Below are 21,054 nucleotides of genomic sequence, written 5' to 3' on the forward strand. Positions count from 1 at the left end.
TGGCTCACTGCAACCTCTGCCTCCTGGGTTCAAGCGTTTCTCCTGCCTCTCTGCCTCAGGCTCCTGAGTAGCTAGGACTACAGGCATGTACAACCACGCCCGGCTGATTTTGTATTTTTAGTAGAGACAGGTTTCTCCATGTTGGCCAGGCTGGTCTCAAACTCCTGACCTCAGGTCATCCACTCGCCTTGGCCTCCCAAAGTGCTGGGATTACAGGCATGAGCCACCACGCCCAGCCGTCTTTTTTCTTTTAATAGAAATATTCAAAGGTCAGGCACGGTGGCTCACGTCCGTAATCCCAACACCCCGGGAGGCCAGGCATTCAACACTAGCCTTAGCAACACAGCAAGATCTCATCTCTACAAAAACAAAATAATAAAAAAAATTAGCCAGGCATGGTGGTGTGCATCAGAAGTCCCAACTACTTAGGAGGCTGAGGTGGGGGGATCACTTGAGCCCAGGAGTTCCAGGCTGCAGTGATTGCACCACCGCACTCAAGCCTGGGTGACAGAGTGAGACTCTATCTATAAAAAGAAAAAGAAATGAAAAAATTTTTTCAAACATATACCATACCCAGCAATGACACTGCCCTCTAACCCCCAGGTCTACCTGAGCATGTGGTCGCCGATGACTTTGTAAGTTCCACCTTTAGAAGATGCATAGACTCAGCAGACCCAATAATGCAGCTTATGTCGAAGATGCTGCTTTCATATTATAACTTATTTCTTATTTTCCTTGGATTCAGACTCAGAATTTAGACATGATAGATGACTGATAGACGACAAGAAGAAGAAACCAAGAGCTAAATAGATGTAGTTTGCCCAAGATCACAAAGCTAAGTAAAGATTAACATCATCAGAACCTAAGTGAGCAGGTACTCTGAGCTTTTTCTTTCTGCTGAACCTCACTGTTTTCCTGACAATAAAGCCAGGTATAATATATTTGAATTCTAAACAATCATCTCTGTTCTTCCCATCTTATATGTAAATAGTTAACTCACGGCTCACTGCTTTTATAACAACTGCTGCATGAACAGTCAGGTATGTTTTCTTGTTTGTTTACATTTCATTATCTTGCTTCCCTGGAAATGAATAAAAAAATTGGAAATTTTATTTTTACCCAGTTTTTCTCCATGATTTATGCTTTCTTTATCTTGAAAATTAAACAATTAAAATACTAATATATTCTTCCTATACCCTGTACACTTTGTGTCTTGAATGTTTTACAAAGTGAATCCTCATATACCAATCTGGATTCATCTCATCATAGAAAACTGACATGAACAATTTGGTATGCAACTCTCAGTAACACATAGTTTCGGTGTTTGTTGGGGAAGTATTTGTTTTTTTTTTTTTTTTTTTGTATTTTTTTTTTTTTTTATTAATTTTTTTTGCATACAAAAACAATAAACATTTTCTAAAAATACATACAAACAAAAAGATGCGTATCAAACATATTAGGAAGGTTGCACATGGGAAGTTGGGGAATAGAAATGGGGGTGGGAGTTAAAATAAATGAGAGAGGGACTTTATATGGATCAGTGATAATAACTCAATCCTCTATTTGACAAAGAAGAGGGAGAAGGAAGAGGAAGAAAAAGAAAGTGGGATAAAGGATCAGAAAGGGAGGAAAATAGAAAAAATTAGAGTATGACTCCAGGGTAGACCTGTTTTGTTGTCATTGAGTTGGTTGGTTGGTTTGTCTGTTGTATTCTTCATGTTTCGCCAAGTTGGCCAGACTGGTCTCGAACTCCTAGTCCGAAGTGATCAACCCGCCTCGCCCCCTAGAGTGCCGGGACCACAGGCGTGAGCCACCACGTCCAGCCCCCACATTGCTTCTGGCCTCCATGGTAGACCTCCCAGACGGAGCGGCCAGGCAGAGGAGCTCCTCACTTCTACCCAGACACGGGGCGGCCGGGCAGAGGCGCTCCTCACTTCCCAGACGATGGGTGGCTGTGCAGAGGCGCTCCTCACTTCTTCCCGGATGGGGCGCCCGGGCAGAGGCGCTCCTCATTTCTTCCCGGACGGGGCGGCCGGGCAGAGGCGCTCCTCACTTCCCAGACTGGGCGGCCGGGCAGAGGCGCTCCTCACTTCTTCCCGGACGGGGCGGCCGGGCAGAGGCGCTCCTCACTTCTTCCCGGTCGGGGCGGCCGGGCAGAGGCGCTCCTCACTTCTTCCCGGACGGGGCGGCCGGGCAGAGGCGCTCCTCACTTCTTCCCGGTCGGGGCGGCCGGGCAGAGGCGCTCCTCACTTCTTCCCGGACGGGGCGGCCGGGCAGAGGCGCTCCTCACTTCTTCCCGGACGGGGCGGCCGGGCAGAGGCGCTCCTCACTTCTTCCCGGACGGGGCGGCCGGGCAGAGGCGCTGCTCACTTCCCAGACGGGGCGGCCGGGTAGGGGCACTCCTCACTTCCCAGACGGGGCGGCCGGGCAGAGGCGCTCCTCACTTCCCAGACGGGGCGGCCGGGCAGAGGCGCTCCTCACTTCCCAGACGGTGGGTGGCCGGGCAGAGGCGCTCCTCACTTCCCAGACGATGGGTGACCGGGCAGAGGCGCTCCTCACTTCTTCCCGGACGGGGCGGCCGGGCAGAGGCGCTCCTCACTTCTTCCCGGATGGGGCGCCCGGGCAGAGGCGCTCCTCACTTCTTCCCGGACGGGGCGGCCGGGCAGAGGCGCTCCTCACTTCTTCCCGGACGGGGGCGGCCGGGCAGAGGCGCTCCTCACTTCTTCCCGGACGGGGCGGCCGGGCAGAGGCGCTCCTCACTTCTTCCCGGACGGGGCGGCCGGGCAGAGGCGCTCCTCACTTCTTCCCGGGCGGGGCGGCCGGGCAGAGGCGCTCCTCACTTCTTCCCGGACGGGGCGGCCGGGCAGAGGCGCTCCTCACTTCTTCCCGGACGGGGCGGCCGGGCGGAGGCACTCCTCACTTCCCAGACGATGGGTGGCCGGGCAGAGGCGCTCCTCACTTCCCAGACGTTGGGTGGCCGGGCAGAGGCGCTCCTCACTTCCCAGACGGTGGGTGGCCGGGCAGAGGCGCTCCTCACTTCCCAGACGGTGGGTGGCCGGGCAGAGGGGCTCCTCACTTCCCAGACGGTGGGTGGCCGGGCAGAGGCGCTCCTCACTTCCCAGACGGTGGGTGGCCGGGCAGAGGGGCTCCTCACTTCCCAGACGGTGGGTGGCCGGGCAGAGGCGCTCCTCACTTCCCAGACGGTGGGTGGCCGGGCAGAGGCGCTCCTCACTTCCCAGACGGTGGGTGGCCGGGCAGAGGCGCTCCTCACTTCCCAGACGGGGCGGCTGGGCAGAGGCACTGCTCACTTCCCAGACGGGGCGGCCGGGTAGAGGCGCTCCTCACTTCCCAGACGGGGCGGCCGGGCAGAGGCGCTCCTCACTTCCCAGACGGGGCGGCCGGGCAGAGGCGCTCCTCACTTCCCAGACGGTGGGTGGCCGGGCAGAGGCGCTCCTCACTTCCCAGACGATGGGTGGCCGGGCAGAGGCGCTCCTCACTTCTTCCCGGACGGGGGCGGCCGGGCAGAGGCGCTCCTCACTTCTTCCCGGACGGGGCGGCCGGGCAGAGGCGCTCCTCACTTCTTCCCGGACGGGGCGGCCGGGCAGAGGCGCTCCTCACTTCTTCCCGGGCGGGGCGGCCGGGCAGAGGCGCTCTTCACTTCTTCCCGGGCGGGGCAGCCGGGCAGAGGCGCTCCTCACTTCCCAGACGATGGGTGGCCGGGCAGAGGCGCTCCTCACTTCCCAGACGGTGGGTGGCCGGGCAGAGGCGCTCCTCACTTCCCAGATGGGGCGGCCGGGCAGAGGCGCTCCTCACTTCCCAGACGGTGGGTGGCCGGGCAGAGGCGCTCCTCACTTCCCAGACCGTGGGTGGCCGGGCAGAGGCGCTCCTCACTTCCCAGACGGTGGGTGGCCGGGCAGAGGCGCTCCTCACTTCCCAGACGGTGGGTGGCCGGGCAGAGGCGCTCCTCACTTCCCAGACGGTGGGTGGCCGGGCAGAGGCGCTCCTCACTTCCCAGACGGTGGGTGGCCGGGCAGAGGCGCTCCTCACTTCCCAGACGGTGGGTGGCCGAGCAGAGGCGCTCCTCACTTCCCAGACGGGGCGGCCGGGCAGAGGCACTGCTCACTTCCCAGACGGGGCGGCCGGGTAGAGGCACTCCTCACTTCCCAGACGGGGCGGCCGGGCAGAGGCGCTCCTCACTTCCCAGACGGGGCGGCCGGGCAGAGGCGCTCCTCACTTCCCAGACGGTGGGTGGCCGGGCAGAGGCGCTCCTCACTTCTCAGACGATGGGTGGCCGGGCAGAGGCGCTCCTCACTTCTTCCCGGACGGGGGCGGCCGGGCAGAGGCGCTCCTCACTTCTTCCCGGACGGGGCGGCCGGGCAGAGGCGCTCCTCACTTCTTCCCGGACGGGGCGGCCGGGCAGAGGCGCTCCTCACTTCTTCCCGGGCGGGGCGGCCGGGCAGAGGCGCTCTTCACTTCTTCCCGGGCGGGGCGGCCGGGCAGAGGCGCTCCTCACTTCTTCCCGGGCGGGGCGGCCGGGCAGAGGCGCTCCTCACTTCCCAGACGATGGGTGGCCGGGCAGAGGCGCTCCTCACTTCCCAGACGGTGGGTGGCCGGGCAGAGGCGCTCCTCACTTCCCAGACGGGGCGGCCGGGCAGAGGCGCTCCTCACTTCCCAGACGGTGGGTGGCCGGGCAGAGGCGCTCCTCACTTCCCAGACGGTGGGTGGCCGGGCAGAGGCGCTCCTCACTTCCCAGACGGTGGGTGGCCGGGCAGAGGCGCTCCTCACTTCCCAGACGGTGGGTGGCCGGGCAGAGGCGCTCCTCACCTCCCAGACGGGGCGGCCGGGCAGAGGCGCTCCTCACCTCCCAGACGGGGCGGCCGGGCAGAGGTGCTCCTCACCTCCCAGACGGGGCGGCCGGGCAGAGGCGCTCCCCACCTTCCAGATGGGGCGGCGGCCGGGCAGGGGCTGCAATCCCAGCACCCTGGCAGGCCAAGGCAGGCGGCCGGGGGGTAGAGGCTGCCGCGAGGCCAGACCACGCCACCGCCCTCCAGCCCGGGCAACACCGAGCACTGGGTGAGCGAGACTCCGTCTGTAGTCCCAGTACCTCGGGAGGCTGAGGCGGGCAGAGCACTCGGCGTCAGGAGCTGGCGACCAGCGTGGCCAAGATGGCGAACGCGTGCCTGCATCCAAAGGAGAAAAGGCAGGCAGCGGTGGCGGGCGCCGGCAGTCCCAGGCAGTCCGCGGCGCGGGCAGCAGCAAGCCGAGTAGATTGTAGCCTGGGCCAGAGAGGGAAAGAAAGAAAGAAAGAAAGAAAGAAAGGAAGGAAGGAAGGAAGGAAGGAAGGAAGGAAGGAAGGAAGGAAGGAAGGAAGGAAGGAAGGAAGGCAGTATTTGTTTTTACATAAGCAAAACAATAAAATATGTCACCGCTCTGCAACATGCTTTTTTTCACTTAACATTATAGCTCGGAGATCTTTGCAGCTTAGTACATAGAACTGAATCTCATTTTTAAAACTACTGGCCAGGTGGGGTGGCTCATACCTGATCACTAATGATGTTGAATACCTTTTATTTATTTATTTATTTTTGAGACAGAGTCTTGCTCTGTTGCCCAGGCTGGAATAAAGTGGCACAGTCTTAGCTCACTGCAACCTCCGCCTCCTGGGTTCAAGTGATTCTCCTGCCTCCTGAGGTCAGGAGTTCGAGACCAGCCTGGGCAACATGGCAAAACCCTGTCTTTACAAAAAATTAGTTAGGCATTGTGGTTACAGGGGCATGCCTATGGTCCCAGCTACTCAGGAGGCTGAGGTGTGAAGATTGCTTGAGCCCAGGAGGTTGAGGCTGCAATGAGCCGAGATCGAGCCACTGCACTCCAGGCTAGGCAACAGAATGACATCTTGTTTCAAACAAAACAAAACAAAAATAAAAAATAAATCAAATAAAACTGTTGTACTGTATTATTTTGTTTTTATTTAACCAGCTGCTATGATTGAACATTCAGGATTTTTACTATTTATGTTTGCTATTGCAAACAATGCTATGGTGAGCAACATTTTATGTCCATCTTTGGCACAAACACAGAAGTTTCTGCAAGGAAGAGATCTAAAAGTAGCACTGCCAGGTTAAGAGGTGCCTGCATTTTAAATTTTGATAGGAGTTGCCAAATTGTTCTTAAACCGTTTACCTATAATATGCCAGAGTACCTGTTTCCCACAAGTTTCTAAATTATGTGTTACCACTCTTCAACTAATGCTAAATTAGTGGCTAGAATTCTGAGTTACAACTCACACTTCCCTAATTACAAGGGAAGTTGTCAAATGTTTATTATCTACATTTCTTTTTCTGAGTGCATACTCATATTCTTTACCTACTTTCTAGTCAGTCATTTGAGTTTTTTCAGAATAATTTACATATTTCATCATATTTTACAAGTTGTATTGGGCCGGGTGCAGTGGCTCATGCCCGTAATCCCAGAACTTTGGGAGGCTGAGGCAGGTGCATCATCTGAGATCAGGAGTTCAAGACTAGCCTGGCCAACATGGTGAAACCCTGTCTCTACTAAAAATACAAAAATTTGCTGGGTGTGGTGGTGTGTGCCTATAATCCCAGCTACTTGGGAGGCTGAGGCCGGAGAATCACTTGAACCCAGGAGGCGGAGGTTGCAGTGAGCTGAGATCATGCCATTGCACTCCAGGTCTAGAGGCAAGAGCGAAACTCTGTCTCAAAAAAAAAAAAAAAAAAAAAAAAGTTGTATTTTGGCCATGTGTTGCAAATATTTTCTCCAATCCACTAGATTTTGTTTATAGTCTCTTTTTCATGCCGAAGTTTAAAAATTTTATGTAATTAAATCTGTGCATCTTTACCTTTAAGCTTAAGGGTTTTATGTCTTCCTCTTGTGCCTTCCCCAGTCAGTATTATAAACAAAATAATAAATATCAAATTTCATTCTAATTATATATGCTGGTTTATAAAAAACATTTAGTTCTTTATTCCACTGAATTTTTTTACTTTCGTGAAGCAGGAACCCAACTGCATTTTGTTCCCCCAAACAGGAATGACTGTTCCAAGATCATATATTATTTTAATCCTCTGATCTGGAATGACACTTCCAGAATTTGCTAAACTGTCGTATATAGTTGGATCTATTGTTTGGATCTCTATCTGAGGCATTTACCTATTCTCACAGGAATAGTGCACTTAAAAAAATAATCAGAGCTTTAAGGTATGCTAGCTAGCACTTGAACTTGCTAGTATACAGATTACTTTTATAGCTGATGAGGCAAGTCCTTCTATCATTGTTTCAAAGATTCCATGGCTTTTACTGAACATTTTCTTTTTTCTTTTTTTTTTCTTTGAGACAGTCTGGATCTGTTGCCCAGGCTAGAATGCAGTGGTGCAATCTCAGCTCACTGCAACCTCCACCTCCCAGGTTCAAGCAATTCTCGTGCCTCAGCTTCCCCAGTAGCTGTGATTACAGATGTGCACCACTATGCCCAGCTGATTTTTGTATTTTTAGTAAAGACAGGGTTACACCATGTTGGCCAGCCTGCTTTTGAACTCCTGGCCTCAAGCAATCCACCGCCTTGGCATCCTAAAGTGCTGGGATTACAGACGTGAGCCACCACACCCAGCCTGAACATTTTGTCTTTCAGAGGAAGTGTAAAATCAGCTTGTCAAGTTCCATCAACACTTCTGCTGGGAATCTGTATTATAATCATACTGCATCTGGACAGTACTGAGCTCCCTACTCAGGAACATGATTATGTCTCTCCTTTCCTTCCTCTCGTGTTATATACCCTTGTGTCAAGTTTTATATTTTTATTTATAAAATAATCTTTAACCTTCTTATTAGGTTGATTCCTAGGTATTTTGCAGTTTTTGTTTCTATTTTGAATGTCATCAGGAATCTGATATGGTTTGCCTGTGTCCCTACCCAAATCTCATCTTGACTTGTAACTCCCATAATTCCCATGAGTCATGGGAGGAACCTGGTGGGAGATAATTGAATCATGGGAGTGGGTTTTTCCCTGTGCTGGTCCCATGATAGTGAATAAGTCTCATGAGATCTGATGGTTTTAAAAATGGGAGTTTCCCTGCACAAGCTCTCTTCTCTTGTCTGCTGCCAGTGGAGATGTGCCTTTCACCTTCCGCCATGATTGTGAGGCCTCCCCAGCCACGTGGAACTGTGAGTCCAATAAACCTCTTTCTTTTGTAAATTGCCCAGTCTCAGGTATGTCTTTATCAGCAGCATGAAAACAGACTAATACACAGTCTGTTACATTTTTTCAAAGAACTTGCTAAACTCTAATTAGTTCTAATAGTTTTGTCTATTGTCTTAAGTTTTCCGGTTAATAAATCAAAGCAGTTTTCTCTCTTCCTTTTTTTATTTACAATTTATTTACAGTTTTTATTTCAACTCATTAATTCATCAACTTTTTATTGAGCACCTACTGTGTGCCAGGCACTATTCAGAGCACTGGGGATTCAGCAATGAATGAAAGGACAAAAAATCCTTGAAACAAAACCAGAACTTAATTTTAACGGAGGGAGGCGTGAGAGAGGAGAGATAAACTAAATAAGTAAGTAAAATATACTTGTCATATGGTGATAAGTGGGAGGCTGTGAGTCCTAAGAGGAGGGTAGAGTGCAGTTTAAAAGCAAGATCAGGAAAGGCTTCATGAAGAATACCTTTGCATAAAGACCTAAAGGAAGTGAGAGCACAAGCTATGCAGCAAGGGCAAAGGCCCTGAAGGGAGTGTCACTGAGCCAGTATGGCTGGAGCAGAGTAGGTGAGGAAGAGAGTAGTAGGAGATGAAGATGAAAAAAAAAGTATGTGTGTGGGGGGAAGATTAGCTAAAGTCTAGTACTTGATTATTTCAGCTTTTACTTGTAGTGCTTAGAGTGCTTCAAAAAGAGGTATGACCTAAGAAATGATGTACATTTTAATAATATCACTCTATTTGCTGTGTTGAAAACAGACTGAAGGGGGATAAAAGTTGAACCTGAGAGACCTATTAAGACTCTACTGCTGGACAGGCATGGTGGCTTATGCCTGTAATCCCAGCACTGGGGGAGGTCGAGGCAGGCAGATTGCTTGAGCCCAGGAGTTTGAGACCACCCTGGGCAACATGGCAAAATCCTGTCTCTACAAAAAACACAAAAATTAGCCACGTGTGGTGGCACACATCTGTAGTCCCAGCTACTCAGGAGGCTGAGTTGGGAGGATTGCTTGAGCCTGGGAGGCAGAGGTTGCTGTCAGTGGAGATCACACCACTGCACTCCAGCCTGGGTGACAGAGTGAGACCCTTCCTCAAAAAAAAAAAAAAAAAAAAAAAAAGAGAGACTACTGTAATAATCCAGTCAATAGATAGATGATTATTTCTTCTGTCTTGTTTTGTTTTGTTTTTTGTTTTTTGAGACGGAGTCTCGCTCAGTCGTCCAGGCTGGAGTGCAGTGGCGTGATCTTGGCTCACTGCAGGCTTCGCCTCCTGGGTTCACACCATTCGCCATCCTCCTGCCTCAGCCTCCCACGTAGCTGGGATTATAGGCACCCACCACTAAGCCCAGCTAATTTTTTGTATTTTTAGTAGAGACGGGGTTTCACCGTGTTAGCCAGGATGGTCTCGATCTCCTGACCTCGTGATCCGCCCGCCTCGGCCTCCCAAAGTGCTGGGATCACAGGCGTGAGCCACCATGCCCGGCCTTATGATTATTTCTTTTGCTTATCTTATTACATTAGCTGGAACCTTATTATATTAGCAGTTTAAGTCAGGAATGAGTGTTAAATTTTAAGCAGATTTTTTTTTTGGGGGGAGCATCTACCAGTATATTAACTTCATTAATAGATTTCCTAATAATGAACAATTCTTACCTTTCTTGGACAAAGCCTACAAGTGCATGAAGTAGTACTGTTGTTTTACCATACTTCTAGATTCAATATACAACATACTACTGTTTTACTTACGATTTTTGCATTTGTAGCTCTCCTTTGTGCTTTCTTAATCAAGTACCAGGATTATGACAGCCTCAGAGAATGAGTGGGAAAGCAGTTTCTGAGGACTATACTCCACTCAGCACACTTTCCATTTCTATCTCCCCTGGTAATACACCCTGTGACCCTCCCAGGCCAGTGTCCCATCATGATTTATCCAGGTGCAAGTCAGGTCAATTGGAGTCCTTTCCAGGTCTATCTCACTCTAAAGCTAGAAGAGAAATGGCCTCCAGGATCACAGTGCAGGAAGAATGTGGTTTGGGGCTACGATAACCATCTTCCCTGCCTTGGGGAAGATATATTCATAGGAGAATGCACAACCAGGTAGTGAGAAGCAGATGAGAGACAGCATAGACAGAGTTAACTGTTCCGATAGCACAGTCTTGGCTCCAGTCCCTAAGGCACTAGTTCCAGCAACTCTTCCTATAAGTCTATCTTCCCACTATCCTTTCCAGCCAAATAAGCCAATACATTCCATTTTTTACTAAATCCTTTGAGTTGGATTACTGTCACCTGCAATGGAAAGCACTCTTAATATAAAATCAATCCCAGGAAGTGTTTAGGGTTGAACCATACTGGTGTCTACAAGTTATTTTGAAGAGCATTAAAAAAAAATTGGATGGATAGAGAAAAGGATCTGCCTTATATGATAAGGCAAATACAGCAAATACATTAAGTATAGAATCTAGGTATGGTACATACAAATGTTCACTGAACAATTCTTGAAACTTTTCTATACTTTTGAAATGTTTCACAATAAAATGTTGGTGGGGTTTGGGAATCAACAGCAGGAGTAATAAAAGCCATATTGGCATTAACCTATACCTCAGGTGCTGATTAAAAAGAGCTCATTGTAGGACTGCTATGGGTTTAAGCAACCTGGCCCTGCATTAAAGCAGCAATCATTTACCTCCCTTTGCAAAACTAGAGATATGGAGAAAAGGCAAAAAGTCAGGATGTGCAGTAAGGCAATAAATGACACTTCCCACTGATGTATTTGCTGGAGGAATAACCTGCAATGGAAAAAAGCTAGCCAATGTTCCTGCTGTCATAGCTAATATATGGTTGACCAATGACCATAAGGTGACTCAAACTGAAGGGACAAACACACACACACATATGATATGCCTGAAGAATGTGCTGGCATCACTGAATTATGCAATGATTTAAATTTTCTCCCAGTACTTTCATGTAGCTCACCAGAGCCATTGGTAATCCTAAGCAACGTAAACTTCATTCCACACAGCTGCCTCCCTGGTAAAAATAAACAGTTGACTAATCTATATCCATTCTCTTTTTCTTATTTATTTTTTATTTTATTTTTTGAGACGGAGTCTCACTCTGTCACCCAGGCTGGAGTGCAATGGTGCGATCTTGGCTCACTGCAACCTGGGTTCAGGCAATTCTCCTGCCTCAGCCTCCGGACTAGCTGGAGTCACAGGTGCCTGCCCACCATGCCTGGCTAATTTTTGTATTTTTAGTAGAGACAGGGTTTCACCATGTTCGCCAGGCTGGTCTTGAACCGCTGACCTTGTGGTCTGCCCGCCTTGGCCTCCCAAAGTGCTGGAATTACAGGCGTGAGCCACCACACCCGGCCTCCTTTTCTTTCTTAGTAGAGTACCACAATTTTATTTGGGGCAGCAATAGGTTCAGGTCCTTTGCCTCCAGAGTTGATCAATGAGACATACACAGAAGTCACCAAGTAGAAGCTTCCAACACAACTCTCTAAAGAGAACTGACTCAACAAGGAAGGAAACCTCTTGTTTCCCTTTCTTGTCTGACAGACACGATGGCTGGAGTTCCTACAGCCATTCTGTGATCATGGAGCTATGGTGAATATAGAAGCCACCTGCTAAAAGACAGCAGAACACAAACACAGAAGATGCCTGGCTCCCTGATGACTGTAACAGGACCGGCCTGCCTTCCTCTAACAGACATCTTCTTAAAGTTAAGTCATTATTGTTAAGCATCTCGCCAGTTGCCAAACTTAGTTCCTGACAGGCCATCTTATCTGAAATGGTTAAAACTCATGTCCAATGGCAATTCATGTCTACACGTATTTCATGAATTGGTATGCATAAGACACTCTACAAACTAAATTCCAGAACTTCAGAAAATGTTACCCACCACAAACGGAAAATGTTATCTGGAAGTTTGTTCACTATATTCCAGTGTATACAACACTTTATTTTCCATTTTCTTCCTTCTCTCTGGCATTCTCTGAATATTTCCTTACAGAATCTGTTCTTTGTAAAGTCAGTTTCACAAGTCTTCAATCACAAAGCATTCACAATTCCTTTCCTTCACTTCTTTGACCATTAAAAACATGTCAAACCTAAATGCAATGTGAAATCCTGAGTTGGATCCTGGAACAGAAAAAGAATGTGTGGAAAAACCGAGAAAATTCAAATAAAAGCTGGAGTAGTAAACTCCAAGTAAACAAAAGTTTACTAAGTAAACAAATCTTTTGTACCAATATTAATCTCTTAGTTTTGATAAATGCACCAGCATTATATGTAAGATCTTAATATTAGGGGAAGCTGCGTGAAGAGTACATAGGAACACTCTGCACCACATTTGAAATTCATCTATAAATTTAAAATTATTTCAAAATTAAAAGTTAAAAACAAAAAGAATGCCAAATGAGCTGCCTTTTCTTCAAACCAGAGCTAAAAATCACCGACAACAATTTTAAATATCCAAGTTGCAAACCCTGCTTTGCTTTACTTTCTTTTTTAAAAATTTTATGGCAAAAACAATAATTTAAGCTGTGTTACTTAAAGGGCATTTGTGTCTCATTCACTCCCCTCTCCAAATGTCAGAACCTCAGAGAAGACCCCACAAGCTGTGAAACATTGTTAAGATATTGTGTACTATTAATGCCACAACACTCACTAAACAAGAGTCCTCAGTATACTGTCATCCCAGATACAAGTGAAAAGGAAGTTATATAGGCCTCTACCCTTGGATCAGAAATAAAGCCATACAAGTCTAAGTAAGCATTCCCTTTTTACTTCTACAGGCACCACATCAAGCCTTCCTGGCCAGCATCCGAGTAAACTGGAGGCTGAAGCTTCACATTTTCAGGTATTTCAGGGCATTGGCTTGCTTTGCATTTTGAGTTTTCTTAAGGCTGGGACCATCTGTACTGCAGTTATTACTTCTGTAGATCTGTAAACCCCCCAAGAGAACCAGGGGTAATGGCAACTGGCTAAGAAACACCTGAAGAGATAACTAACCTCTGTGAGGCTTTAATTAAAGTGCTTTCTCTAGAGCATCACTATCATGAACCACTTTCTTTTTTTTTTCTTTCTGAGACAGAGTCTTAACTCTGTTGCCCAGGCTGGAGTGCAGTGGTGCGATCTCAGCTCACTGCAACCTCTGCCTCTTGGGTTCAAGCAATTCTCCTGCCTCAGCCTCCCCAGTAGCTGGGATGACAGGCACCCATCACCAGGCCTAATTTTTGTATTTTTAGTAGAGAGGGGTTTTTTCCAAGGCCAGGCTGGTCTTGAACTCCTGACCTCAGGTGATCCACCCACCTCGGTCTCCCAAAGTGCCAGGATTACAGGCATAAGCCACAGCACCCGGCTGATGAACCACTTTCTTACCACCTAGCTCACAACTATGACTCTTCATTCTCTGAATACCCATGAAATTTAACATAGCCCACAGCTTTACCTGTAATTATTATCTATTCATTCAATAAGTAATTACTGAAGCAGTGTTTCATAATAGCTAACAACAGCAGTTCATACTCAGCGAGTCCTATGTGCCAGACACCAATCTAAGCAGCAAGGGAAACAATGGGAAATGGCAATTAAAAATAGTCCCAGCCCCCTGATACTCTCCAGCGGTGATAGAGAAGATCCTTTCCTATGACCCTCTTGACAATAAAGAAATCCTACCTATGTCACCCAGGCTACCTCGGTATGGGGAGGGGGTGGTCGTGGGGAGGGTTCCCCGCCCCCTTTCGATACAGAAAGATCTGTAGAATCTTCCTATAGAAGATGGTAGAAGGGACGCCAGCACAGGAAATCCTTAATCAGACTGTTTTGCTAGAGCACATCCTCCAGTAGCTTCTTCATAAAACGTGCATGGGAGGTCAAATTTTGAGAACTTACATGTGTGAAATATCTTCATCCTTTCTTACACCTGCCTGAGAGTTTGGCTGGGTGCAGAATTCTGGGTGGGAATCTATTTTCCTTCAAAAGGCACTCTTTGCTCCACTACTTTCTAGCTTCCAATCCTGCTAGAATCCTAGGATTCCTGATCCTATCTATGTGATTTACAGATATTCTTTTGTCTTTATGGTGCTAGAAAATTTCATGATGCTATGCCGGGACATGGATATTTTTATTTTAAATTGACAGATAAAATTGTATATATGTATTTGTGTACCTGATGTTTTGAAGTATATATACATTAAAGAAAAGTTAAATCTAGCTAATTAACAAATGCATCACCTCACACAGTTTGCATTTTTCAAGAATATATCATCATTAACTATAGTTACCATGTTGTATAACAGATCTCTCAAACTTATTCCCCTATCCAACTGAAATTATATAACCTTCAATCAACATCTCCCCATCCCCGCTACACCCTAATTACCACCATTCTACTCTCTACTTCTATAAGATCAACTTTTTTTTTTTTCTTGACACAGCATCTCACTCTGTTGCCCAGGCTGGAGTGCAGTGGCACGAACACAGCTCGCTGTAGCCTTGACCTCCTAGGCTCATGCGATCCTCCCATCTCTGCCTCCTGAGTAGCTGGAATCACAGGCGCATGCCACCATGCCTGGCTAATTTTTTTTTTTTTTTTTTAACTTTGTAAAGATGGGGTCTCGACATGTCACCCAGACTGGTCTCAAACTCCTGGGCTCAAGCAATCCTCCTACCAGGGCCAAGATCAACTTTTTTAGATTCTACCCACATATAAGTGAGATCATGTGGTATTGGCATGGATATTGTAAAATTCATTGGGCTAGATTCTTCACAAGTCTTTTCAATCTGGAAATGTATGTCCTTTGGTTCTAAGAAATGTATTTACTTTTTGATCATTTCTTCATGTCTTCAAACAATAACTACCTGCTATCTCTCCGTGTTACAGACATCTACAGATCCCTAGGTCATTCTGTTAATTTATGATAATTTCAATATTCACCACAATCTTTACCTCTCGGTGCCTTGATTCCCCCACTTCCAATGGTGGTGTCCTCTATCCTACTTCAGCTATTCCCTTCCACATTGCCACATCCAAGTAGCTCAACACAGCTGCAGGAAAAGTATACAACTATGCTAAGTAGGGTCTCACCTGGGTTTATAACTACAAACATCAAATGGGCACTAGGTGCTGCCTGGAAATCCTAAAACTTTTCCTTATTTTCAACTCATACTTCCCCATTCTCTTGGATGAATCCAACACCTCTCTTCATTTTTAGCTGAAGACCTTCCTTCTTATTTACCTGAGAATACAGAAGTAATCAGAAGAGAACTTTCACTTTCTCCCACCAACAAGCTACCAGCATTTGGGTTCACATAATCTGCCACCAATGAATTGTCGGCATTGCTCCTAACTTGAGGCCAACATCCCCATTTACATACTAGATCCCATTCCATCTTACCTACTCAAGGACTTCACCCTTGCAAGTGTCTCTTCTCTTTAATCATCAATTGTCCCTCCCTACTGCATAAGCCCATCAATTTACAAACATGCTATAATGTCTGCCCATCTAAAAACAAAAATAACTCAACACCTCATGATCTTCCAACTACAGCCCCATTACTCTGCTCTCCTTATACATCCTCAAAAGAACATCACTATGACTGTCTATATTCAGTGTCTTCAATTCTCCTCTTATTTTCTGCTTTGTAAATTAATCAATTTATTTTTTTTAGAGACAGGGTTCTTGCTATGTTGCCAGACTGGACTTGAATTCCTAGACTCAAGGGATCCTCCCACCTCAGCCTTCCGAGTAGCTGACCTACAGGTGACTGGCTTCATTTTCTCTTGAACCCACTGCACCAAAACTGTTCTTGTCAAGGTCACTAGTGACCATCCACATTATCGAATCTAATTGTCGATTATTAGTCCTTTTGTTTTTTTTGAGATGGAGTTTCATTCTTGTTGCCCACACTGGAGTGCAATGGTAAGATCTTGGCTCACTGCAACCTCCACCTCCCGGGTTCAGGCGATTCTCCTGCCTCAGGCTCCCCAGCAGCTGGGACTGCAGGTGCCCGCCACCATACCCAGCTAATTTTTTTGTGTGTATTTTTAGTAGAGGTGGGGTTTCACCATGTTGGTCAGGCTGGTCTCAAACTCCTGACCTCAGGATCAGGTGATCCACCCGCCTTGGCCTCTCAAAGTGCTGGGATTACAGGCAAGAGCCACCGTGCCCAGCCTGATTACTAGTTCTCATCACACTATCAACAATCTCATGCGGCTTTCAGTCTGTTCTCGATTATTCTCCCACCTCAGAGGTAGGAAACCATTTTCTCTCAGAACTTGGAAGACACTGCTACACTGTCTTTTCTTCTTCTAGTGTTCTTAATACTAATAAATGGCAACTCCATTCTTTCAATAGCTGAGGCAAAAACCGACTAGGCCTTCTTGTATTATTGTTCTTTCGGCCCTATTTCTTCCTCAGTACTTATGTCTCACCATTCTATATTATGATTTCTACTGTTATTGTCTCTTCCCATTTACAAAAGAGTTATTTGAGGGCAGGAGACTGCTGTATTTATCTGACTCTACAGCACCTAACGGAGTACTTGTTGCATTATTTATGTAAAGAAACAGTGAAATTTAAACTATTAAAGAAGTCTCAAGCAGGAACAGATCCCTCTACAGAAAAACATTATGAAGTAGAAAGCATCTTTCAGCTAGATTTCCACTGGTTCCTTAGCATTGATCCAGATAGGTTAGTTTATACCTTTGTAATAATTCCAAAATCCCAGTGGTGTTTCACTTCTTGCTCAACCTACCTGTCAAGCATAGGTCACCTGGAAGCTAGCTCTGGGGCCTCGACTGATGGGTGGCTGCCATTTGCAGCCCCAACAGCTACCATGACAGAAGGAAAGAGAATGGAAAACTACACAACAGAAACTTGTACCATGAAAGGCTACACAGTATTCCCACGCATTTTCACTTACCAAAAGCAACTCTCAAGGCCATACCTAACTTCAAAGAAGCAAGCAAGTACAATTCTACTACATGCTCAAGAGACAGAAACCAAAAATACCTGGTAAGACTGATGACTATCACTGATGCTTAAAGAGAAGCCTCTAATTCTGAGCAATAATATTTTAATTCTTGATCTCCATTCTCCGTCTGTGAAAATGAACTACCGTGCTAGAAACATACAGTTGCAGAGTACTATCTATGGGTCTTAGGAATGTCACTTCACCAGTTAGGTTTGCCCCTTCCATCACTCAGCAGTCAGCAGCAAAGCCATATATGGGTGACAGGAAAGTCCTAGTAACATTCAATGTCAAGAGCAAGGGAAAGGCTTGAATGGGCAAGAAAAGCACGTTCAATCATGTAGAAGTGGGGAAAGGAGGGAAGCCTTCAGCAAATTTCTTTCACCAAAGGTATTGGGGGCAGCTAGGCCTTGGGGTTCCTTGCACTATTCCTTGTCTGAAATCAAACAAATTTCATTCAAACCACTTGACAGAAGATTTGGAGTTCGGGTATGATCAGTAAAGTGAGCCAGCATACTTCTTTTAACATAGAATCACTACCTTTAAAAGAATAAATAAAAAGCACATGGCCATGCTACTAAAAACAAGAAACAGATTCTAAGGTAGAGATGATTTTTTTTCCCCCTAAAGGTCTCAATAGACTCAAATCCAAATTCCTAAGCTCAAGATGATCTGGGATAAACCTCAAGTCTACACAGAGCCTAGATTTAGCGGATGGCTGTTCTAAAGTATCCTATGCAATGTCTATACAAGTTCAAATACTTTCTGCTTCAGACAGTGAAACTGGCAGAAATGTTGCAAAGGATTGGAGATGCGTTACCATAAGCAGTTAAACTTGGAACTGTAAAGCCCACAAGAAATTACACTGAAGGGCAGAGCAGGAGTTCAAAAACGTCACCTGCCAGATTCGAAGCAATTTAGGACTCCTAAATGCAATGTTTCATTGGTATCTACCCCTCACCTTCCCTATCCTTTATTTGTTCAACAAACATATATTGGACTCTGGGTTGTGGAAAGGAATGCAGGGAAGTAAAAAAGAAACAGGTTTCTAAGAATCAGTTTCTTGTTCTCCAATAATTTGGTCTAGTTAAAGCAAACAACCCCAAATATCAGATCAGCAAGCAAAGTTAAAACATATGCCTTAAGTACCATAACAAGAATATAAGAAAAGCTGTTTTAACATGTAGATTGGCAACCTCCTTTCAAGGGAACAATATCATATTTGCTTTGCTATGTGGCTAGAATAAGAAAAAGCAAACAACAAAACCCTCTCCTGTTTTAATGACAGTTTGGCAGTACGAAAGCTCATCGCTCGCATTCCCTCTCTCCCTCTCCTTCTCAAAGGTCTCTGCTGCAACCCCTCCATCATTCCAACCTCCACACTGCGCCGGCGCCCCACACCAACCAGCTCCATCACAAACAATGCCCAGACTAACAAGGTCAGCACCAAAGGCATAGGGCACAGAAATCGGAAACGGATCTTCCTATATCTAAAGGGGGCGGGGAACCCTCCCCACGATCACCCTCTCCCCATACTGAGGTAGCTTGGGACTGTGTCTCTACGATAAGGGGCCTGGTGTCCGCCGCTTTCGGGGGTGCTAGGCCTCTTTCCCCTATTTATCCAGTTTTTCCTCCTGAGTCCGTAATACCTCTACTTCCTCCCAACCTGAGCTCCCTATTGTGGAGTGAGGGGGCGTCGCGATGCAGGCTGAGGCAGAGGGAGCTGGGGAAACGCGCAACAGGGGAGATGCTGTCATTATGTACGTAGGGGGCGGGGGACACTCCTTAAGGAAGCCGTTGTCAAGGGCAAAGCCTCTAGAGACCCACGGTAGGGGGCTTTCTAGGTAATCCATTTGGGGGCTCTACACAAGGGAGCTATTGTGTGTGTGTAGGTGTGAGGTCTGTAGAGGTAGCAGTTTCTGGATGAAACGTTCCATGGGGAAGGCGAGTGAGTTATTCATAGGGAAGCCTCTGTGGGGTTCTGTGTAGAAGAATCTTTCCTGGGAGAAACGTTCCATGGGGGTGAGGACGTCATAACAGTGTCTTCACATGGAATCGCTGTCCATAGGGAAGCCATTGTGGGGAAACCGTTGCAGGGTTGTCTGTAGGGGAGCCATTGTGGGGAAACCGTTGCAGGGTTGTCTATCGGGGAGCCATTGTGGGGAAACCGTTGCAGGGTTGTCTATCGGGGAGCCATTGTGGGGAAACCGTTGCGGGATTGTCCAAAGGGGAGCCATTGTGGGGAAACCGTTGCGGGGTTGTCCAAAGGGGAGCCACTGTGGGGCCTCTACAGAGGGCGCCGTGCCTGGGAAAACATTCCTCCCTGAGCCGTTCAGGAAAGAACCGTCCCGAGGAAGCCATGTCGGACCACGCCCTGCGGCGGGAGGCGTCGCCGGACCCCGACAGCCCGCATCCCCCTCCCAGCCGCCCCTCGGCTGCCTCTGCCCCGCGTACCTGACGGAGGGTGACCCGCGGCTGGAGCCGCCAGGGGACCGAGCGCGGGACAGCCCCAGCCGGCGAGGGGGGTACACGTCCATGGCGGCGGACGACTGGCGGCGGAAGAGGACGGTACCGCTGCGAGGGTCTCTGTGGCCCGCAGGGCGGCTCCAGGCTGTCTGCGGCCGGGCGGGGCGGCAGGGCGTGCCGGGTGGAAGGGGGCGCGGCGCGCGGGCCCGGCGGGGGCGGGAGCGGGGGCGTGGAGAGGCGCGCGCACCGAGAGCGGATGGGGGCGTCGGGAGCGGCGGGAGTTGGGGGTCGGCGCACGGCCGCAGAGACCCCACTTCTTAAGCTGCGAGGCCGCCGGACCGGATGTTGGGAGCGCGTGTCCGCAGGGTGAGGGTTGCCACAGCGCCGCTCGGCCTCGTCCTCAAGCCCGGCATCATAGAGCGGGGCTCTGCGCGGCGCCCCCCGGCCACGCACACGGACGCGCCCGGGGGCGGAGCCGCTCCCAGCCCGGCCCCGCCCCTCCGGCTCTGCCCGCCCCGCCCCGCCCCGCCCGGCCAGCCCCGGCCTCCAGCGAAGTCTTCCGCTCCGGCGCCAGGGTCCAGCGCACCTCCCCAGTACCCAGGGCACCTCCCCAGTACCCGGCTCGCTTCCCTGTTCTCCGGAACGGTGTCTTCCCACTTCCTGGTCATCAATTCCGCACCCACCCTTCAAACATCCAGTAGATTCCTAGCTGGCCTCGGGTTAGCATAGCAGTGCGCACCCAGCGCTGCGCAGGGCATGAGCGTTAGAGGCGCACAGGATCCCAGAAGACCCCTAACCTTTTCTGTTAAGATCCTAGCTCTACCGGTTTTTGCAGGGACATGTACAAGAAACTTGGGAAATACTTCACTGATAGTTGCCAGGCGTCCTGTATATACAGGACGTATTTAATGATTATTGGCCTGCGTCCTTTGTTGACCTTGTCGGAATGCCTTAAATGTCCTGTGTTCATCTTTTTACACTAAATTGCAATAATTAGAGCTATTTTTCTCTCACAGTAATTGATGCTAGATCACTTAAATTACAACACTGGCTGAAAATCCTTCCTACATTAATGAAGATTTGGACAATCCCTATGGTGTCTCCTTCGGGTTTGGCTGAGGGAAGACCAGAAGGGAGTAGGCATTTAAAGTGCTTGTCTTTCATATTCAAGAAAGGAAAATACTTTTTTAGCTCAAGTCCGGAGTCGTGAACAAATAACCACCATTATTTAGAGATAACTTCTCGTCGGTGCAACAGCTCTGAAAATCAGCCAATCAGCGATAGCCTCACTCCGGTAACTATGCTTCTTAGTAAATCAATGACCCACGCTTCTGAAAGTCAGCCAATCAGTGACCGCTCTAGGCCTCCGACAATAGCCAATCAACAAGTGCCTGAC

General features: G+C 48.3%; 1 protein-coding gene across 2 annotated transcripts in view; it reads right to left on the reverse strand.

Annotated features, from left to right (window-relative positions):
* Positions 1-20,123, reverse strand: part of DNAAF9 (dynein axonemal assembly factor 9) — a 171,286-nt gene extending 151,163 nt beyond the window's left edge. The window contains exon 1 of one of the 2 annotated variants that reach the window (XM_055264885.2): positions 19,647-20,123. In XM_055264885.2, coding sequence (XP_055120860.1) covers positions 19,647-19,729 — 83 coding nt within the window. In that variant the 5' untranslated portion in view covers positions 19,730-20,123. The remainder of the gene's footprint in view (positions 1-19,646) is intronic. The other variant, XM_055264886.2, reaches the window with a different exon arrangement.
* Between the last annotated feature and the right edge of the window lie 931 nt (positions 20,124-21,054).

The sequence above is a fragment of the Symphalangus syndactylus genome, chromosome 24 (genome assembly GCF_028878055.3).
Source record: "Symphalangus syndactylus isolate Jambi chromosome 24, NHGRI_mSymSyn1-v2.1_pri, whole genome shotgun sequence".
NCBI lineage: Eukaryota > Metazoa > Chordata > Mammalia > Primates > Hylobatidae > Symphalangus > Symphalangus syndactylus.